At 48.2% G+C, this 18,983-nt stretch overlaps 1 protein-coding gene across 1 annotated transcript in view; it reads left to right on the top strand.

Moving 5' to 3' along the window:
* The window catches only part of SH3PXD2A (SH3 and PX domains 2A), a 304,812-nt gene that overhangs the window by 202,531 nt on the left and 83,298 nt on the right, over positions 1 to 18,983 (top strand). The window contains 1 exon segment of the mRNA XM_025201204.1: positions 4,295 to 4,339. Within this exon segment, the coding sequence (XP_025056989.1) occupies positions 4,295 to 4,339 (45 nt within the window).

Raw genomic sequence — 18,983 nt, 5'->3', positions numbered from 1 at the left:
TGTTGCCCTTTGTACCTTGTAATCCGGGGGGGCGCTAGGGGAAACAAGGTCTCCCCCAAATCCTTCTGGTCCCCCTAGTGAGTTTATAGACGGTCACCAGGTCCCCCCTCAGCCTTCTCTTGTGAAGGCTGAACAGGTTCAGGTCCCGTAGCCTTTCCTCATAGGGTCTGCCCTGCTGTCCCCGGATCATGCGGGTGGCCCTCCTCTGGACCCTCTCGATGTTGTCCACATCCCTCTTGAAATGGGGCGCCCAGAACTGGACACAGTACTCCAGCTGCGGCCTGACCAGTGTTGTGTAGAGGGGGAGGATCACCTCCTTGGTCCTGCTTGAGATGCACCTGTGGATGCACGATAGGGTCCGGTTAGCCCTGCCGACCGTGACCTCGCACTGTTGGCCCACGTTGATCTGGGAGTCAGCGATGACACCAAGATCCCTTTCTGCCTCCGTGCTCTCAAGAAGGGAGTTTCCCATCTTATAAGTGTGCTGCCGGTTACTACTGCCCACGTGCAGCACCCTGCACTTATCAGTATTGAAACTCATCCTGTTTTTGTTAGCCCACCCCTGCAACCTATCCAGGTCTTTCTGCAGTCTTTCCCTCCCTGCTAACGTGCCCACCTCACCCCAAATTTTGGTATCATCAGCAATCATCATGCTCCTCGAGAGCTGCTGCTGCACATCGCAGTGTTTTTGTTTCCGATTCATGCGGTGGTTTTACATGAGACTTATCGAAGGGGCCTGATCTGATCCCAACTGGAATCCCTTCCTGCTGATTTTGTAAGGATTTGAACGGGGCGGGAAGTAGGATTGGGTCCAGGCTATATTAGGAGTGGCTTCAGCACGCAACTTTAATTTCCCTCCCAAACAGTGGTTCTTTCCAGAGGACTTTGGAGCCCAACTGGCTTTCGGCTCCATAAGAGGGGGAGGTGGAGAGGCAGGAAGCGGGTGCGAGTTCATGGGGGTCTTTAACCATTAGCAGCCCCCACTGGAAACCAACTCCGAGCCCCGTGCAGAGCTCCAGTAAAACAGGGAAACCCTGCGCTATTTGTTTTAAAGCTTTTGTGCGTCGCTAGCACAGTTGGAGCATGCTTCAGGGGCCTCCTGACCTCCTTCCCTCCCGCCCTCTCCAACACCCTTAGTGAACCCTTTGTGAGGCAGCGGACATCACCACGGGCTCTGATATTTTTATTGTTATTTGTTGGGGGAGGCTTCAGAAGCTGGGAGCAATTAGAGCTTAAACGTCCTGGACTAAAAATAATAATAAAAAAAAATCTCCCCCAAGAAGGAAGCCTAATGCTAAGCAGATGTGCTGTGCCGGAGCAGCTGAGCTAGTCTAGCTGTCGTCTTCAGCTGCACGCTCATCTGTGTCCAACTGCTGCCGAGCCCTGTCGGATGAGAATCGCTGGTCCTCCTTCATGCTTTTCTCTCTTGGTTGGGAATGCAAGATACCCGCTGGTGTTACTTGCCAGCTGCTTCTCGAATTTCCTTTTGCACATAGGCTTGGATCAGCTGCTGGTGACAGGAGGAAAATTTGCTTTGTTAAGAAATGTATGGGTTTTGGGTTTTTTGTTTTTACATAAGCACATGGTGCTAGCAAACTGGACTCGTGTGTGTGTGTGTGTGTGTGTGTGTGTGTGTGTGTGTGTGTGTGTGTCTAATATATATATTTGTGCAAGATCCTTGGTTACGTCCCAATTCTTACTGCTGAAATCAGCACCACCAAGTGACTTCCATTAAATGCTTTCTCCCTGCTTGAGCAGATGGATCCAATAGAGCCATAAGGAAGTGTCTAACGAGAGCTTATTCCAAATATTTTTCATCCTTGGCTGTTTCAGTCCTTTGGTGCCAGCTTGGCATGGAGCAAGCTCTGACTGCAATCCTGCTCCCTCCCCAAGTCTCTGGATTTAATAGAATTTCTGCTTTAGATATTTAGACAACAGAATAATAACCCTCTCCTTGGGAGCAACCTGAATGTTGTCATGGGAAGAGCCTTGTCTACTGGCTTCTTAATGGTGTTGCTGGGAGCATATGCAAAAACTAGTAATCTAAAACAACCAAATAAATGCAATCAAATTGGTGTCCGTATACCCTGATCGTAAAAAGTAACCCACAGTTGATGCCATAGGGGTGTCAAACTTGCCTCGCAGGCTAGATGAATGGTGCGTGGCTGGCTCCAAGCCACCCTGGATCCACAAACCTCCCTTTCTGCCACCTTCACTTGCCAGATCCAGCATATGCAGTGCTTGCTCCAGCTGGTCCAGGACTCGTGCTGCACGTGGTGCTCACACTGGGGTGGCTGCAGGAGGCAGCACAGGTCCTAGGCTGGCTGTGTGCCATCACATCCTGGGTGCTTTGTGCACCGCATGCAGCGTCTAGGTCAAGCTTGGACCCGAGGACGGCACCGGTTTTGCTTTGCTGTCCCTCTAATGAGCTTTATATTCTGCCGCGAAGGGCACATACTGGAGAAGTGAGTTTGGCAGTTGATTTGGGGGCAGGGAAGGGTGTCACTGAGAACTCGCCAACCTTCAGCAAGCAGCCGAAGCTCTCTGGGCTCCTGTACACGTACGTGGAGCCTGCTCTGACGTGTTGGAAATCTAGCGTGTCAGAGTAGACTTGGTTAATCGAGTTTGCTGGAACGTGAAAATTGACACGCTCCGGCAGCTTCTGCATCACGGGCCTCAGTGTCTCCACGCTGAAAAAATGGCAGTGGGACGCTTTGAAATAAAACCCGTTCAATGAGCTTTCACTCAAAGCGTCCCACCACTATTTTTATTTTTATTTTTTTCCCCCAGCATAGGGATGCACAGCAACATGAATACACATGATGCACAGGTGCTTTTTTAATTAGCGTGGCTTGCTAATTAAAGCGCCCGGTGCCGTGTCCTGTAATCCATGTAAAAATGCCCCATGTGCCTTTGGCTCTATCCTGGCCAAATGGAAAAATAGACCCTTTGCAAAAGTGTTGCAGAGGAAATTTTGGAGATCCTTACTGAGGAAATGCAGTGTATTTGGCTGGATTTTTTTTAACCTTATTCTTTCAGCTGCAAAATACTTGAAAGCAGCTGCTTATGCACCATGGTCTATAACTAAGGAATTGCTGGCACGGACAAGGAGCCATTTGTGTGTCTCATGAAAGAAAAGGCAAATATATTTATCCTGTGGATCTAAACAATAACCACCAGTTGAACAGATCAGTCCCCCTAATGCACTTAGCTTATGTCTCCTTCAAGTGGTTGGACAATGTCTTGCTGGCTGTCAAACAGAAGTAACAAATAATATATCATATAGAAATGTATATGCTTTTAGCAGTCCAGTGTATAAAAATATCGCCTGGTGTTCCACTTTGGTGTGTGGCATCCTGGACATACTGGAAGCTGTGTTAAGTTGGTGGGAGCAAGGGGTTTGGTTTTTGGTGTGGGTCCTTCTTCCCAGGGAGCAGCGTGTCTGAGACCCTAGTTCTTGTTTAACCCGACTTCATGGACAGCAAATGCCTAGTCCGGGAATAAACTTACTGATGTTAAAAATAAACTTTCCATGTTTTCTAACCAGATATGCACCTTTTTAAAAATGCTGTTACTGCCCCCACCATCCTAGAAGAAACCTTTCTTCCCTCTGTAATGGGGCATAAATCTCGTAACTTTTTGTAAGGCGGTTATACCTTTTTTTGCCCATCTACTGGCTTTCTGTTACTTATTCACTTCCTAAGGAATGTAACTTCTGCTCACAGCTTGAGATTTAAATCTGTTTAGGTGCTTTCTCCCTTAATTCTCTCCCAAGGTAACAAAAGTCCAAGGATGTGATCCTGAAAGCACTTATTCATGTCCTGAGCTCCCGCTGCAAGTGGTTCTGTTGGCCTCAGTACCTTACTTACAACAGTGAAGTTACAATCATGTATAATTGTTTGCAGGACTGCGACCTAATGGGTCAAAACTTTCCCATGCAACTCGACTGGGATTTTCCCTGGTTATAATTGTGCCTTGAATCTCGTTATTTGGAATGACTGAGATTTGCGTGCGAGGTTTTGGACTTTATGAAGAGCTATTCATCTGACCAGCATTGGCTCACAAGAAGTTTTATAAACTGCAGTTTAACTAATAGATAAATCCTTGTTGAGCTGGTATCACTTCTGGGGCCTTGACTCTGTCTGTCATTGGAGAAGGTGATTTGGTGGGGGTGGATTTTTAAAAAGGGGTAGCGATTGTAAACGATAACTGTTATCATGAACACGTTGAAACTGCTTGCTTGTTTCTCTAACGCTTCTTTATTTTCCTGCTGCCTTCTTCCTGGACTTTGAAGTTTGGATGTCCAGTTTGTCTGAGACTCCAAAAAAGGATGTTGCAGGTAAATTGCTTGCTGTGTGTGCTCTTGCTGTGTTAGAAGTCAGCATGCCGGGGGACCTCGTAGGGGAGGGGACCCGGAAAGGTCTGCTTCAAAGCCTGCATGTTGTGGTGGTGTGTTTTTTGGCTTGTTTGATGGAGAAGCAGCTCATCTTGGGTTGCAAACCTCTAACCCACTGGTAAGTTCCTGGACTTGGCTCTCCAAAAATGGGCAGCCCTTGAAGAGGGGCTGCTCCGTGTTGGCTGTAACCCATGTCCTCGATATGGCCACAAGCACTGGCTCGCGTCTTGCTGTGCTGCATGCCTGTGATGATGTCTTTCCATGGGGAAGGGCGATTATAAGAACCAAGCTGATAATAGCAGTTTTTGGCCAGTCAAAAGGACCGGGTCTCTTAGTCCAAATGGCACCATTCCTGCCCGGTCTCTTGCTGCAGTGGAGGGGACGTTGTACTCCGGGCTGTCGGTAAAATGAGAGACTTCGCTGATTAGAGTCTCCAGGGAAACTCTAGCGGAGCAGGGCCTGAACCTGAACCACAGGGATGTTTATCTGGATCTAACCGCCCGAACGCAAGGAAATGATTTAGGGGCGGGGTAAGTGCCATTCTTACGGTTTCAGATGATGGTGCTCATGAGGGATGCATGCTTGGCTGTGTGAACAGTTTATATTGGCTTGGAAACTGGATGGAGGAAGGGGGGCAACTGTCACTCTTGGTCTCCTGCTCCGACCACAAGATCGCAGCAAGGGACGTGAGGAAAAGGGGGAGCGCTGCGGACTGCAAAGAACACGAGGCTACGCAACCAGCCGTGCGGGGTCGGGCTTCATAGCATTGTAGAGAAGTGGGGCTGGAAGGGGTTTCCATAGGTCATCGAGTCCAAACCCCTGCCCGAGGTAGGTTCATCCCTATCCAAACCATCCCACAGCCATTCTTTGTCCACCCTGTTAGTAAAATGACACCGTCAGCCCTGCAACACAAGACGTCACACCTGAACCTGCCACGAGTAAAGCAGGGGGACCACGGGAGCTAACGTCCTGCTGCTGCAAAGGCTGTCGGTGTGCGCTCAAGAGCTCCCAGGAGGAAGGCCACGCTTCCCACCCCGCTACAGAGGAAGGCAAATACCTACCCCCTCCCCCACCATACCAATCTGAGCATGAGCAGACCCCGGATATGACAATTGCTCTGACCCTGAGCAGAGGGTCAAGATCCTCCAGCTTTAGGTCCCGGCAGGAGCATTGGCACAGCCCAGTCAAAATCCCCGGCATTGGCTGCAGCCAACACCCAAGGCCTCTGAGGAAGGCTTAAAAAACCTCCGTTGACGTAGCTCAAGGCAAGAGGGCGGTTTTTCCTTCCCAGCCCCATGCAGTAAACGGCAAAGCCCAGAAGCCTGGTAAATACCAATATGTGTGGTACACGGGCATAGCTCTGCCTAGACCATCCCCAACCAGTAGCCGTCCAAACTCTTCGTGATCATGTGCAGCGCTGGGAAGTCCTGTTCCTGGTGCCACCTCCTCGCTGTAACGGTGAAGAAGCTTTTCCTGAAATCCAATCTACACTTACTTTGCTGCAACTTCATGTCCCCTCTTGAGCACCTCTGCCTCCAGCTGGACGTGCTTAGCTCCTTCATCCTCTTCCTCCATGCCTTACTTTCCAAGCCCTTTATCTTTCCCTTCGCCTACCTCTGGACCCCCTCTAACTTTTCCACGTGCATTTAAAAACGCGGAGCCCCTCTCCTCTCCAAGATGAGAAACAAAGCAAATGAAGGGCTAGACTTGAGTGTGGTGGCAGGACTGAGGTGTGACAAGCAGCACTAAAAGCTCTAACTGGAAGCATGAGTTGCACCTGATTTTGGGAGAAGGGGACAGTATAGGTGGGCAGGGTGCTTCCCTTTAGTGGTGTTGCAGGTAGGGAAGAGAGTGAGTAATATGTGACTTCAGGATGAGGTCGCAGGCCTGGAAGAAGTAGACTCGCTCGTGTTTCTAGAGGTAGAAGCAAAGCTGTATTTCGCAGGAGGTCTAAGCAGCCGGGGGAGTCCTGGGCCCTGTAGACCTGGCAGGTGGCTGCTGTTGTGAGGCATGGGAGGGTGATCACAGCCGGCCTCTGGCTCGCTGTCGCTCTCAATGCGCCGGGTGACCGCGCGTAACAAGTTGCTACCGTTGCTTTGGGCAGGTTGGCTGAGTTGGGCTGATTGCTAAGCAGACCAGCTCGTGTCCGGTCCCAGAGGCAACAAGCCTCTCTGAGCTCCGCCACTCAACGCAGATTCGAGTCGTTATCTCTGCGTCCCCTCTGGAATCGGGAAGGCTGCTGGCTAGCACCCGCCTTCAAGAGACACCCAGGAGAGATGCTTGTCTGCCCCTTTGGATGAAAGGAAAGGTCACGAATCTGTAAAGAAGTGTCAGGTGCAAGAGGGCAGACCGCCCCTCGATTCCTGCACGAGTACAGCTCGAGCGGGCAAATGTGCCTGCGTAGGGGAATTCAAACACTGTTCCCATGCTAAGCCCCGATTGTGTCGAAGTGCTACTAGGGGCATGTGTTTTCATTTCCCGGTAGTATTCGGTATGAATTCTCTCCAGAAACCTGTGCTGTTCTCCTGTTAATAATGAGCCATGTAACTCTTAGCAAATCAGCTGGTCATATTCAGTCAGCTAACTAAGGAAGAGCTCCACGTTTTGGCCAAAAACCATACATTTTATGCCTGAAACCTATATAGGGGCGCTTGTAAGATTAACTTGTTCCACAGATGAGTTTGCTTGATATATAGAGATCCTTTTTTGGGGTGGGGGGGAAGCAGCCAGATTAAGAGAGCTTCTTCCTCTTTTGCTTGACAAAATAGTTGGAGGGCGTGGGGATGTGGAAGATTCAGTTTTAGATCCTGCCCATTCTCAAAAGGATTTTTCTTTTCATTATGACCTGTTTTGGGGGAGTTATTCAGGAAGAGCAGGATACGGTTCTGCGTGTCGCCGTGTCTGTCCCCCATTCTTCTTTCACATTTTTCAGACCAGGTTGACTGACATGATATAAGAAATGTTACTAAAAGGACCCTTACGCTTCTAAAACTCTGCCTGGTCGATGGGCACGGCCAGCAGGGCGCTGTTCCTGTGATTTCTGTGAACGTGCTCAGCTGGAACCTGTATTTTTCTTTTCTTTAAATCCAAGGTGAGGCCTGATGATGGCACCTGTGGAAATATGCCTTTCTGGGAGTTGAAACAGCCCCAGCAGGCATCTTTCATTGCAAGGAAGAGAAACGTCTTGTCTTCTGAACCAGATTTAGGGCTTTTGTGTTGCCAACTCATTCAAATACAGAGAGCTTTTTTCTTTTTAGAAACTTTTTGAAAAGTTGAAACCAAAATCTTCTCCTTTACTGACCAGCTTCATGTGAGGGTGCCCATGGTGTTGCATGTCCACCCCCGCCCCCAGTGACTTAAAGGAAAATAGAGGGACTCTTCAAATAGCCATACATCTGTATAGGTTGGCTCAAGAAGTTGCAACGTGCCTCTCTTCCTTTCCCCGCACACGCACCATCTCGAGACTTCTTCCGTGAGAGTTGGCGACTCTGGAATTTGAATGGTTTTAGGTGCTGAAACTGCATCTTCCCCGCCCCACAAAAGAAAAGCTTCCCAAAGCCATGCCCTTTCTTAAGCACACCTGTCTTGATGAGTTCGGCGTGTGCCGCCCCTTTGTGACGAGTGACTGCGTGGTGGAACGACTCTAGTCTGAAAACTTCAATGCCAAGAGCAGTTGTGAATTCTTGTATTTGGAAACAGTGTCGTCTCTGAATTGTCTTTCTTTTGGTTTTTTAACTATTCCAATTTTGAGGGTCTTCACATTTAAAAAGCCCATGTTGATCAAGATCTCTAACCCATTATAACTGCAGTGTATTTCTGGAGGCGGTGGATTTAGGAAAGATCAAAACTCATTTTTTCTATGCCGCTGGTGTTCTTAAAAGGCTTCTGAATACCAGTTTTCAAAATCCTACCCCAAAGTGGACTTCAAAGCTGAGTAGCCCATTGACTGCAGCATGCTCTTTTAACCAAAACTCCTCTCTGCAAACCCAAATGCTCGCAGGACCCTCTAATATTTAAATACGGCGTAATATGTGGCTTTTCTGTATTGAAGTACCGTGAAATCCCTTTGCGTAGACAAGCCGTGCCTTCGAGTTGTTCCTGAATGTGGAACGCTCATTCATCTTCATCTTTTGATAACTTCATGCAGTCTGACTCTGAGAGTGCTTGTTTCCTCTGTTAGTAATTGGTACTCGCCTCTCTTGATTATTACCAGCCTAATTAATAGGAGTTACTATATTCCAGGGCTATAGGCATTTTTTTGCCCATATAAAACTTGTTCTCTGCTGGCATAACTCACTGACTTCATTTTTGTTTTGTTATATGAGTATCTGGCCCATTGACCCTTATGAAAAGGCAGTATGGTTTTTAAGCTATTTTTAAAATGAAGGAGAACTTGGTTATGATGAGTGGTGGCAAGTCCTGGAGTCTGAATTCCTCTTTTTTTCTCCCTACAGTGTTATTTGCTGTCAGTTCTGTCAAATTGCATAGCTCAAGACTTCTGGCTTTCTAAGGAGGATCATGCGTTAATGGAAGAGTGTTATGAACCCCCTTCCCCTTCGTAGTTGAAAAACTCTCCCCCTTGTGACTGTAGACTGGCCATGTAATGGATACAGCAATTGCTTATGTGGAAAATTAGGGTTAGGAAATTGTATACCCTTTTGGTAGCTATTAATGTAATTTAGCATGAGGAAAATGGGGGAGGACTGGTAACCAGCCAGATGTTTCTGAAGCACAGGCTGAGGATGACCCTGCGAGAGGCTCCGAGTTCAGTGAGCTGGAGCTCTCCATTTCACGTGCTACAGGGCCCGGGCTAGTTCTGACTCGTGTGCAAATTCACTACCAACTAGACTAGCTTCTGGTCTGTGTCCTATTCCAAATCACTTGCCCATTTATTAACTAATCTGGGAAAGGTCCAGATGCCCCTGATCAGCCTGGTACCCCTGTTAACCGCAAAACTCGGTGGGGACTTCTCTTCATCCAAGCATCCCAAAGTGAGGGTTATTTGGTTCCTGGGAAAAGACACTGGCCTGCCAGCCCCGGAGGCTGAAGCTGTTGACTTGTGCACAGAGCAGGCGGCAGCACCAGAAGCTCCTGTTGCTGGGCCTTGAAAGGCGTTTTGGAGGGCAGGGAGGGTGCACGCTTAGGTGCATGAGAAAGCAGAGCTGGAAGGGACCTCGCAAGTCACCTAGTCCAGCCCTCGGCTCAAGCCAGGATTATCCCTGACTAAACCACCCCAGCAAAGCGCCTGCCTAACCTGCTCTTAAACTTCCAAGGCTGGAGATTGCAGGGTTTCTCCAGGCAACCTACTCCAATGCTTGACCACCCTCCTAGTGGAGGTGCCTCTTAATCTCCAACCCCAATTTCCCCTGCTGTAGCTTGGGCCCGCTGCTCCTCGTCCTGTCCCCTACGGCCACAAAGAAAAGCCCATCTCCATCTTCTCTATAATCAACCTGGTGGGTATTTGCAGACTGTTATCAAATCTTCCCCATGGTCTTCTCTTTTCCAGACTAGATTACCCTAGTTCTTGCAGCCTTTTGTCATAGGTCTGGTCTCCCAGACCCTGATCTAATGTCCCATGTGGTGCCTTCAAATACCTGAAGGGCAGTTTGAGGGGATGGAGATTGGCTGTAGGGAACGAGGCTTAGAGAGAAGGCTTGGACTGCAGCAGAGGAAACCTAGGTCGGAGGCTTCTGACTCTGACTTCGGGGTAGCATTGAGGCAGGCTACCTAGAGAAGCTGTCGACTCTCTATCCCTGGAAACATTCAGGTTGGACAGACACTGGACTTGGGATGGCTTAGCGGTTTAGTCAGGGATGATCCTGGGTTGAGCAGGGGCTGGACTAGATGACCTTGTGAGGCCCCTTCCAGCCCTACTTTCCTGTGGTCTCTATAGAGGTGTTCAGCGTGTATAGCTGGAGTCGGGGCCAACTGGCTTAGACTGCCGCATGAATACAAGAGTTTAGGCACAGAGGTGCAGTCCGTAGGCTGACGCGGCACATAAGAAGCATAATGAGGAATAAGAACAATTTGAGTTGAATAGAAAGCAACGGCAGGACGCTTACGCAGTTACAGGAGGGACGGAAAGAGGCTGTGAAAATGTCACCAAGGAGGAACGATGGAAACTCCTCTGGCTTGGACTGTCCAGCGCAGCTGTGGAAACACCCTGACGCTCGACAAATGTCTAGGAGTCTCTGAAGCCTGCATCTACCGTAACCATTTAGAGAGCAATGATAAAAGATCAAGGTTTTGAGTTGACAAAAGGAAAGGTGGGGAAATCCAAAGGTTTGGATAGGGTTGATCCTGTCTCAGGCAGGGGGTTGAACTAGGTGACCTCTGTCCTGCCCTATTTCTCTGGTTTCTCACCCACATGCCCTCTTTGCTGTCTACATGGGGGTAAGGGGGGTGCTTTTGCTACACAATTGTGCAGTTCAAAACATGCGAGAGACCAATGGCATTGTCTGATAGTAGGTAACGCGTGACCAATACTAATGTATGCACTTCTTCGCACAAGTTTTAGCGCACCTTGTTCTGAATTTTTGCTTCTCATCTGGCTTAACCCCTGATAACCCTCAGACTTGGAAAATGGGTGTTTTCAGGCTGTTAGACTTGCTATGCTGTACAGTAGCTGCCTCTCTGGGTTCTTGTATGGTCCTCCTACTCAAATATCTATTTTGGTACCGGGCAAATGAGAACGAGGGGCAGAATAATTCCAGATGTGCTCGTATCTGAGCTCCCGAGTCGGAAGTGAGCTGTCCCCCAGAGACGGGAGGCCGTTACTCTGTACTCTTCAACCCACTTGACTCTCTTTGTCTTCTACTCCCTGGCTTTGATATTTTAGAGTTTACACTTATTGTGAACACTCGATAACCCCTAAGTAAGAGGCTTAGCGCTTTCACTGAAAACAAAGCATCTCTTCAGTAGGAGGCCTGACCTGGAGAGATGCTGAGTGCCCTTTCCTCTCGTTTGAAGTCATTAGGAGCGGTGGGTGTCTAGCTCGATGCCAAATCAGATCTTGCATGCTACAGCAATATTTCCTAAGCTCGTGAAAGGTAACCCTCTCCCTGCCACGTGCTGCTAAGATGGTTGAATATGTGTATATATGAATATACTATTTTATCTCTGTGTGTGTGTGTGTGTGTGTGTGTGTGTGTGTGTGTGGGTAATATATTATATCTATTCTTTTTTTTTTAACCATTTCTTACTCGTGACTGTCTCTAACTAGCCTGCCTCATACTTTGTAAAATGCTTCTTACTGCTGCAACGTGTTCATAATGCAGAGCCAAGTGCTGAAGGACTCGGCGATTCCAGATTGGTGCAGGGCCCTGTCTGGCAGCTGCTTGAATGATCTCCAAGTGGTTTAGCACATCTGTGTGCAAAATACTTAAGGAAGGCTTGCTTAACTGCTTCTACCTGTAACCTACTCAGCTGGACTCTGTAAAGTGCAAGCCAGCTTTCCTAAAGAAGTGGGGCTGGGGAGGGGAATCTCACCCCATCCACCCACCCACCTCCCCACTTCTCATGTTTCTTGGCTCTTTCTTTAAACAACAAGAGATTTAAAAAAATAATAATAATCCGGAGACTAGCAAGCTACTCTTGGCAATATTTAACATGTTAACTTTTGATTTGTGTCAAGATTTGTATTGGAAAATCCCCCAAGAAGCATATAGGAAAAGAACAACTTTGCTGTGGGTTTTCTTTTCCTTTTTCTTTCTTTTTCTTCTCTCTCTCCTTCTTGAACAGTGTGCAAATGGCAGTGACTGCGATTCCAAGGCCTCTAATGCAGCTACGCAAGGGATCCACTGTGCTAGGTGTGTACAGTTATATACAGTTGTCTTTAGTCACAGGCAATCTTGCACCCCCATCTGTCTTAAATTGCCACCTAGCCAAGTGTCTGAAGGAGTGTTTTGGTCTTGCAATGTTCTCAGAGGATCAAGCAGCTCTGCACCGCTCGGTGCCTGGGATGTGACCCAGCTAGAGCCGCCTAATCCTTGCTATAATGGGCTTGGTCTCCATTCAGCTGCTCCTAGAGACCCCGAAAAAGACCAAAGAAGAAGCTATTGGAGCTCAGGGCCTTAATATCGGTGTCTGAGTTTGTGTCCGCACCCGTTCAGGGGGCTGGTAGGGGAGAGGAGGGACCAGCCGATCACCATGGAAGTGTCTATCCCTTCACTTGCAGTGCACGGTGAAGCCTCAGGACACGGGTTTGGATTAGGGTGGGAGGAATGATATCACATGGGTGGCATTGCACCTTGTGCATATAGGTATATTTTAATATAATCTTACTTTAATATGCAGTCCACTGTACATGAACTGGTGCCTCTAATATTTTGGACAGTCCGTCTGTGCACTTGCTTATTTTTATCTTTGAATGACTGGCAGCTGCAATAATTCAGGAAATACCAGTTTGAATTTTTTCAGTGGAGACTTGAAATCTTGGACCGAGCTGCATTGGCTGCGTCCCTTCTTGCAAGAGTTGTGTCTAAACAGTTGGGTCCAAACCACGTGCTCTCTGCAACTCGTGACCTTCCCTTGTACTCTCTGCCTGTTTGTACTTCCCAGGAAGGGATAACGTCGCCTGTCTGCCGAATCTTTCCTCCATGAATCAAAGAAATGTTTGGCCCCGGTCGCAAAAGAAGCCAGACAATAATGTAACACTCCACAAATAAATCTCCTGGTAGAGGCAGCCAATTAAACCGCTGGAGAAGGTTGTAGTGAAGTCGAACGCTTTTGCCAATGCTGTTCCGTTGCTAAGAAATGGAGATGGCGCCTGAATCGCAACCCGTGGTCTGAATTATTTCAAACTCCATAGCTGACCCTAAAGTCCAGGACTGAGACCTGCTTTTGCGTTAAGAATGGCAACGTTGGCCATTATTAAAATAAACGTAAATTTAGAATTCAAAGTGTTCACAAAGTCTTTCAAGGGTGTAGCCATCTTGGCCCAAGTACATGGGCAGACAAGGTTCTTCGGGTAAATCTGGTATCTTTTTATTAGACCAACTCAAATAGTTGGAAAAAACTTTTCTTAGCAAGCTTTCGGGCACAAACGCCCTTTGTCGGGCTCAGGAAGTGTCTGTAGTTGGTCTGTGCATGAAGTCTTTCCACGCTACCCCACAATCTAGAATATCCCGTCTTTCTTACGCTGCCAACATCTGTGTACCGCCTAGCACACCACCCCATCCAGGACAACGTTACTTGTACTACAACCTGGCTTCCCTGTTTTTCCAATTACTCGGCTCAACCAAACTGGGAGATGAAGTTACCGTTAATGCTGCTGCTAACACGTCAGCCCTGTCTTATTCAGTTACAGCCACTGTAAAGCATTGGATTTTTCTTTGAAACCTCTCCTTCAGCTGCTTTTCCTCTTCCATTGCTCTCTGCTTCATGTCTAAATTCTTCTTTTATTTTCTTCATCTACCCAATAGAAATTATCTAGGCAGGGAAGTTGACTGGCATAGTCCTAGGGAATCGGTCTACTTTTTTTTTTTTCCCTTATGGTGATTGATTTCCTTAGGTAGACAAGCCCAAGTGTTTGAGTTGGGCCCGTTTCCTATAACACCTGTGAAGGAAATGCATGTCTTGTGTGCGGTATGTTGAGTGGTGCCAAAACCCCCACAAACTCTTGCTGCCAGAAAACTTTAGCTAAATAGAAATGTTTCTGGGATGGGGCCATAAAACCCTCTAGAGGGACTGGGATGGCCTGCTGCCCCGACTAGGAATCGCTGGCATGAGAAGATGGGCTGAACTGGGGTAACGAGAGACAACACACTCATAAATTGCACAGTGAGTGAGGTAGACGGGGAAGACTGGGCAAGCAGAATTAGGAGCTGTACAACACGAAGCATTTTCATATTAGCGAGGGCTAAATCAGTTTGCCTGACATTGTGGGTTTCCTCCACTGCCAAATCCTGGGATAGTGCAGGTGCTTTAAATAGGAGATGTCAAAGATGCAGCCTTGCAGATCCATCCCATCCGGCCTGCTGCAGTGTTAAGTTTTGGGGGCAGGGTCTGCTGCAGACTTGAGGGTCCCTGGACCCTGCAAGGCTTGGCTGTTTGTGGCATGAGGGCTGTGCTGCTACAGCCCTCGCTTGCCCTGTGCCTGGCGAATCCCCAACACTGTCCCAGGACCGGTCACAGCTGCCACTGGCCCTATGGATCCAGCCCGGGAGGGGCCCCACAGTCTGGATCCAGCCTGGGGAGAGGCTGACACCCGTGCCTTAAATAAGCAGACACTTGTTGGTAGATTGGCACTGCTGCTAAAGTGGTATGTATACAACTCTCAGGCAGTCTGGCATTATGTGCATAAAATGCCCGGTCCTGGAAGGAGATCTGAAGTGGGCCAAGCACTCCATAAGCAGGGCCTCTGGAAGCAAGCTTGAGACTAACCTAATCTAGTCTCCTGTCTCTGTCTGGCATCGTGCATAAGAATCAAGACTTGAGAAGGGAGTGAGCTGAACTCTGCAGGGGATGGACTGTGTGTTAAGGGGTGTCGGGGACGGGTCCATGTGTGCATCAACCCTTCGAATGCTCCGTTCAAGGGACTGACGTTGGGTTCTGGAAGTCTTGCATGCTTTGCCGAGTCTCAATTCCTCGGAGCTTTTCACTGCTTGGTACTCTGCCTCCCCACGTGTTTCACCCTCGCAAAATGGGGCTGAATGAAATGGAAATGGCTTACCAATTGCTGCACAGTAGCTGGCTAATCTTCCAGTCACCCTTGAGTCTAAGCTCTGTACAATACATGGTAAGAGGAGAAAAAAGATGGTATGTAGCAGTGCTAAGGCTCGTTCCCCAAGTTTCTTCTAACGTGTTGGAGCACCCTATACCCTCGTAACATTTTAATGTCTTTGCATGCGTAGAGATAGTCTCCGTCTTGGCTGATAGTGGAATTTCTTTAAAGGTCAAGAGTAAGTAAGCCAGTAGCTTTAGTCCGTGCCTCAGGCCATGGGAAAGGCATCTCAGGCTGTCTTTTTAGGGTGAGAGAAACCTTAAAGGATTGCAGCATTCGAACTCGGTTAGAAGAGCCCTAGCACCCCATCTTTAGAGGTTAGGATGTGGTGGTGGAGAAGTACTGATTTCGGTGGGAGTGCCACTGTTGTTAACCAGCCTTATAAAGATGAGCGTCCCAAAGATACACCCTTTAGAAAGTCCCAGAATTACCAGTTATCCACACAGCTGGATCTGAAATAGCACAGCTGTTTCTTGCTAAATATAGCACAGCACTTAACTCCAAGTTTGCTATATGGAAACTAGGGACAATTTGATGGTACCTGTTATGTTCACCCAGACACCCATGTGCATGCCCTGCCTGTATCGATGACGCTTATGCTCGCTAAGGACTAGAGGGACCCGAACCAGGAAAAATCCTCATCAATCAGTTCTTCCACTATGAATCACAGTTAGAAGGTATTCACTGACCGTTTCCTGTGGTTTTGGCTGCTTTAAAAGACTTTTTTTTTTATTGCCCAGCTTTATACCAACTTAGTTTGAATCTGTAAACGGTTGGTAGATGATCAGAAAAGGGCATTATAAAAACCCAGGCACAGCATGGATTAAAAGAACAGACACATCTATGTGCCTGATAACAGCAGAAGACTTTTGGCAGAAATCAGGGTTCTCAGATTTCCATATCCAGACAGCTTTTTCTTTTTTTTTTCGTGTGTGTCCTGTTGGTGGCTTAAGTTATTGGCTATTGCAAAACTGCTGTTTCTTAGCTGTTGCATCACAGAGGAGGAAGCAGAAATTACTCAGTACCGATGCTCCTCATTGCTGTTTAGGAGGCTGTAGCGTCTAGCAGTGCTCGGGGACTGAAGCAGCTATGCTCGCCCCTGGTATGTGGGGGACAGGCTGGGATTGTGTCACTTAGCAGCAAGCCGCCTGCTCCCAGGAGTGGCATGGACAGGCTCTAATGTGCATACGGCCCGGTGCCGGAGGGCGACTGCATCGTGGGACGCCGAGGCGAGGAACGGCTGGATTGTGACGTGGAGCCCTATGGAGAGGAGGGGTCTCCTCAAGATTTTATCCAGGAAGCGGCCGCAAAGCAAATACAGACTGAGAGGCAAGCAAACTCCTTCTTTCAGATCTGCAACATGCGTCCTGCTCTGGGGAGGGTTTGTTGGTTGGGGTCAGCAAATGTTAGAAGTGGAAACGATGTCCCGACTTTCTGTGTGGACTGTCCTTTTGAAGGATGTAGGACTGACTTCTGCTTGCTTTTGAGAAGCTATGTCCATAGCGTGTGAGCGAGAGAGAGAGAGAGTCTCTCCTTGGGGAATCAGTGCTGCTTTGTTTCTGTGTCTCCTTTTCTCAGGGTTTTGAATGGCTTACAAGGCTTGGTTTTAAAGCCTCATGCAAGGTGCTCTTTCCTCCGGGGTCAAACTTGCACTTCTGCTCAGGAACCTGATCTAGTCTGCATCTCTGAAGTGCCTTTCTTTGGGGGGACTTTCCTCTGCAGAGCATCAGCACAGCGCGTGTAGCAGGGGAAGGACTGGAGGCTGTGGCATGTGGGAAGGGAACTGTTGGGTCTCGCTGTGCAGAGAGGCACTGCAAGCTTTTACCACCTGGGAAACGCTTGAGACCTCTGGGTCTTGAGAGGTGGACTTTCCTCTTCCCTCCCTGCCTCAGATGCTACTGATGAGCTATTTCACTTGTTCAGCATCTTATCCTGCAGGTGTGCTGGACCAAGGTGAGACGCACTCTTGGCTCCCAGTGAAATCTGTTTTGCCAGATGAGGCTTAATAGAAATACCACCTCTGGAAATATGTGCGTTGGCCTCCTTGCTTATTGAATGCCCCAAAACCCCCAGGTTTCCAGAGGTATGCAGATACTTCTGGGGAGGAGGACAGCCTCAGGTGGTGCACAGGGTGGCTTTTTTTTCTTTTCTTTAATCCTACTTCTCTTCTTGGCGATCCTATAGCAAGCACATTCACCAAGCACCTGTGTAAAGGTTGCTCTCAACTCCGTATTTAAATGCTAATTGCTATACTAACAAAGAGCTACACACAGATAGACTTGGTTTTGGTTTAGAGTATCCACTGTGCAAGGACAAAGGAAGTCCTACCACGTTTTAGACTTATGGTTGTCTAGATCCAGCATATTGGAGGCCTCTTTATGTAGCCAGGTGATCTTAGTATCTTGTATGTACTCCAAGGTATGGAGAAGGGCTCTAAAATGCCGCTGGAAGAAGTCTTCTCTCAGCTAAGCTGGCAAATCTGCTCCTCTTGGCATCTCTGTTTCTGGCTCTAATCTTTGTGCTAATAACTGCCAATTTGCACCTTTAACGTGGGTAGCCCTTACTCACTCACTAAGGACGGATGCATCCTGATGGAAGCTGGGCCCTAGAGTACTGGTGACTTTTTTTTTTGTTCATTTTTTCACTTTGCTTTTTTGAACCTAGTCACCTGAAAGGCGGTGGGGGGAGGAACTCCACCTTCTTTACACTTGCCCATGTCCTGCCCAACTCCCCTTGTGGCTGCATTCATGTCTCTTGCTCGCGTTAACTTGCTGAGCTAAGACTACGTCACCTGCACAGATTATCCAAGTACAGACTTCACTGTCCAGGTAAAAAATCAGCTTGCAGCTTCCAGCACGGACCCCATGACCTGCTGGCGTTTGGTCCTTGTCGGATCAGATGACTTCTTGCGCGCGGGCTGCTCCGGCACATCAGCGTTCATCGTTTGACTCTGCAGGTGCGCAGGCAGATCCGTCTCCGCGATGACTTCTGGTTCTGATCGGAGAGCCTGCAGGTGAAAGAGTTCCTGCCTGCCTGCGGAGAGGAAATTGGGGTGCCGGGAAGTAGGCGCTGATAAACTGCTTCTTTTAGTTTCCAGAGCACTTAAGCCCTTTTCAAAAATAAAAATAAAAATGCAGGTGTGTATTTTGAAGTGGATGTGATACCAGGCGAGTAAAGGTTGCATCTTTCTCTTTTTGACTGAAATCATCTTGTTCTTTTAATGCTATTGTGAGCCAACTGGAAAGTAAGGAGGATTTCTCTCTCTTTCTTTTTAACTCCATGTTTTTAAAGATTGGCCTCTGATTTTGCACGCTGTGTGCTGTTTGTGTAGGTGACGCATGTGAGAGGTTTTCTGATTAGTTTTCTAAATTGTCTGAAGTCTGGGCTGGAGGGAGGCAATCTGATAGCATTCAGCGTCGGGAAAAGACTGGACTAATTGCCTCTGTTTCCCCACACTCTGTCAAACGACAGGCCTAATGAATGAGGCACTGGTTACCTGCCAAAGGAAAATCTCAGGGCAAATTCTTTCGGTCTGTAGAATCCATTTACATTTTTCAGCCCGAACAAAGGTAGACGAGCAAGCCCAACATGTATGGTGCGGGGTGGGATAACAATAAGGCCTTTGCTGGTAGGGGTCTAGGTTGTAGTCATGTTGGTCTAAGGACATGGGCATATCAGACTTCCCCGAAGAACCTTGTCTCTCTTATTAGATCAAGTCAGAGAGTCGGAAGAACTCTTCTTTGCAAGCTTTTGGGTACAAATGCCCGTCTCCAGGCTGAGGCAGCATCTGCAGTTGGTCTGGGCTCCTCGTCTGTGGAACAGAAAAGTAGCGTGGTTTAGTGTCTTGGCTGCTGGCCTACAATT

The sequence above is a fragment of the Alligator sinensis genome, unplaced genomic scaffold (assembly GCF_000455745.1).
Source record: "Alligator sinensis unplaced genomic scaffold, ASM45574v1 scaffold61_1, whole genome shotgun sequence".
Classification (NCBI taxonomy): Eukaryota; Metazoa; Chordata; order Crocodylia; family Alligatoridae; genus Alligator; species Alligator sinensis.
Note: the sequence above shows the minus strand (reverse complement) of the source record. Positions and strands in the feature narration are given on the sequence as shown.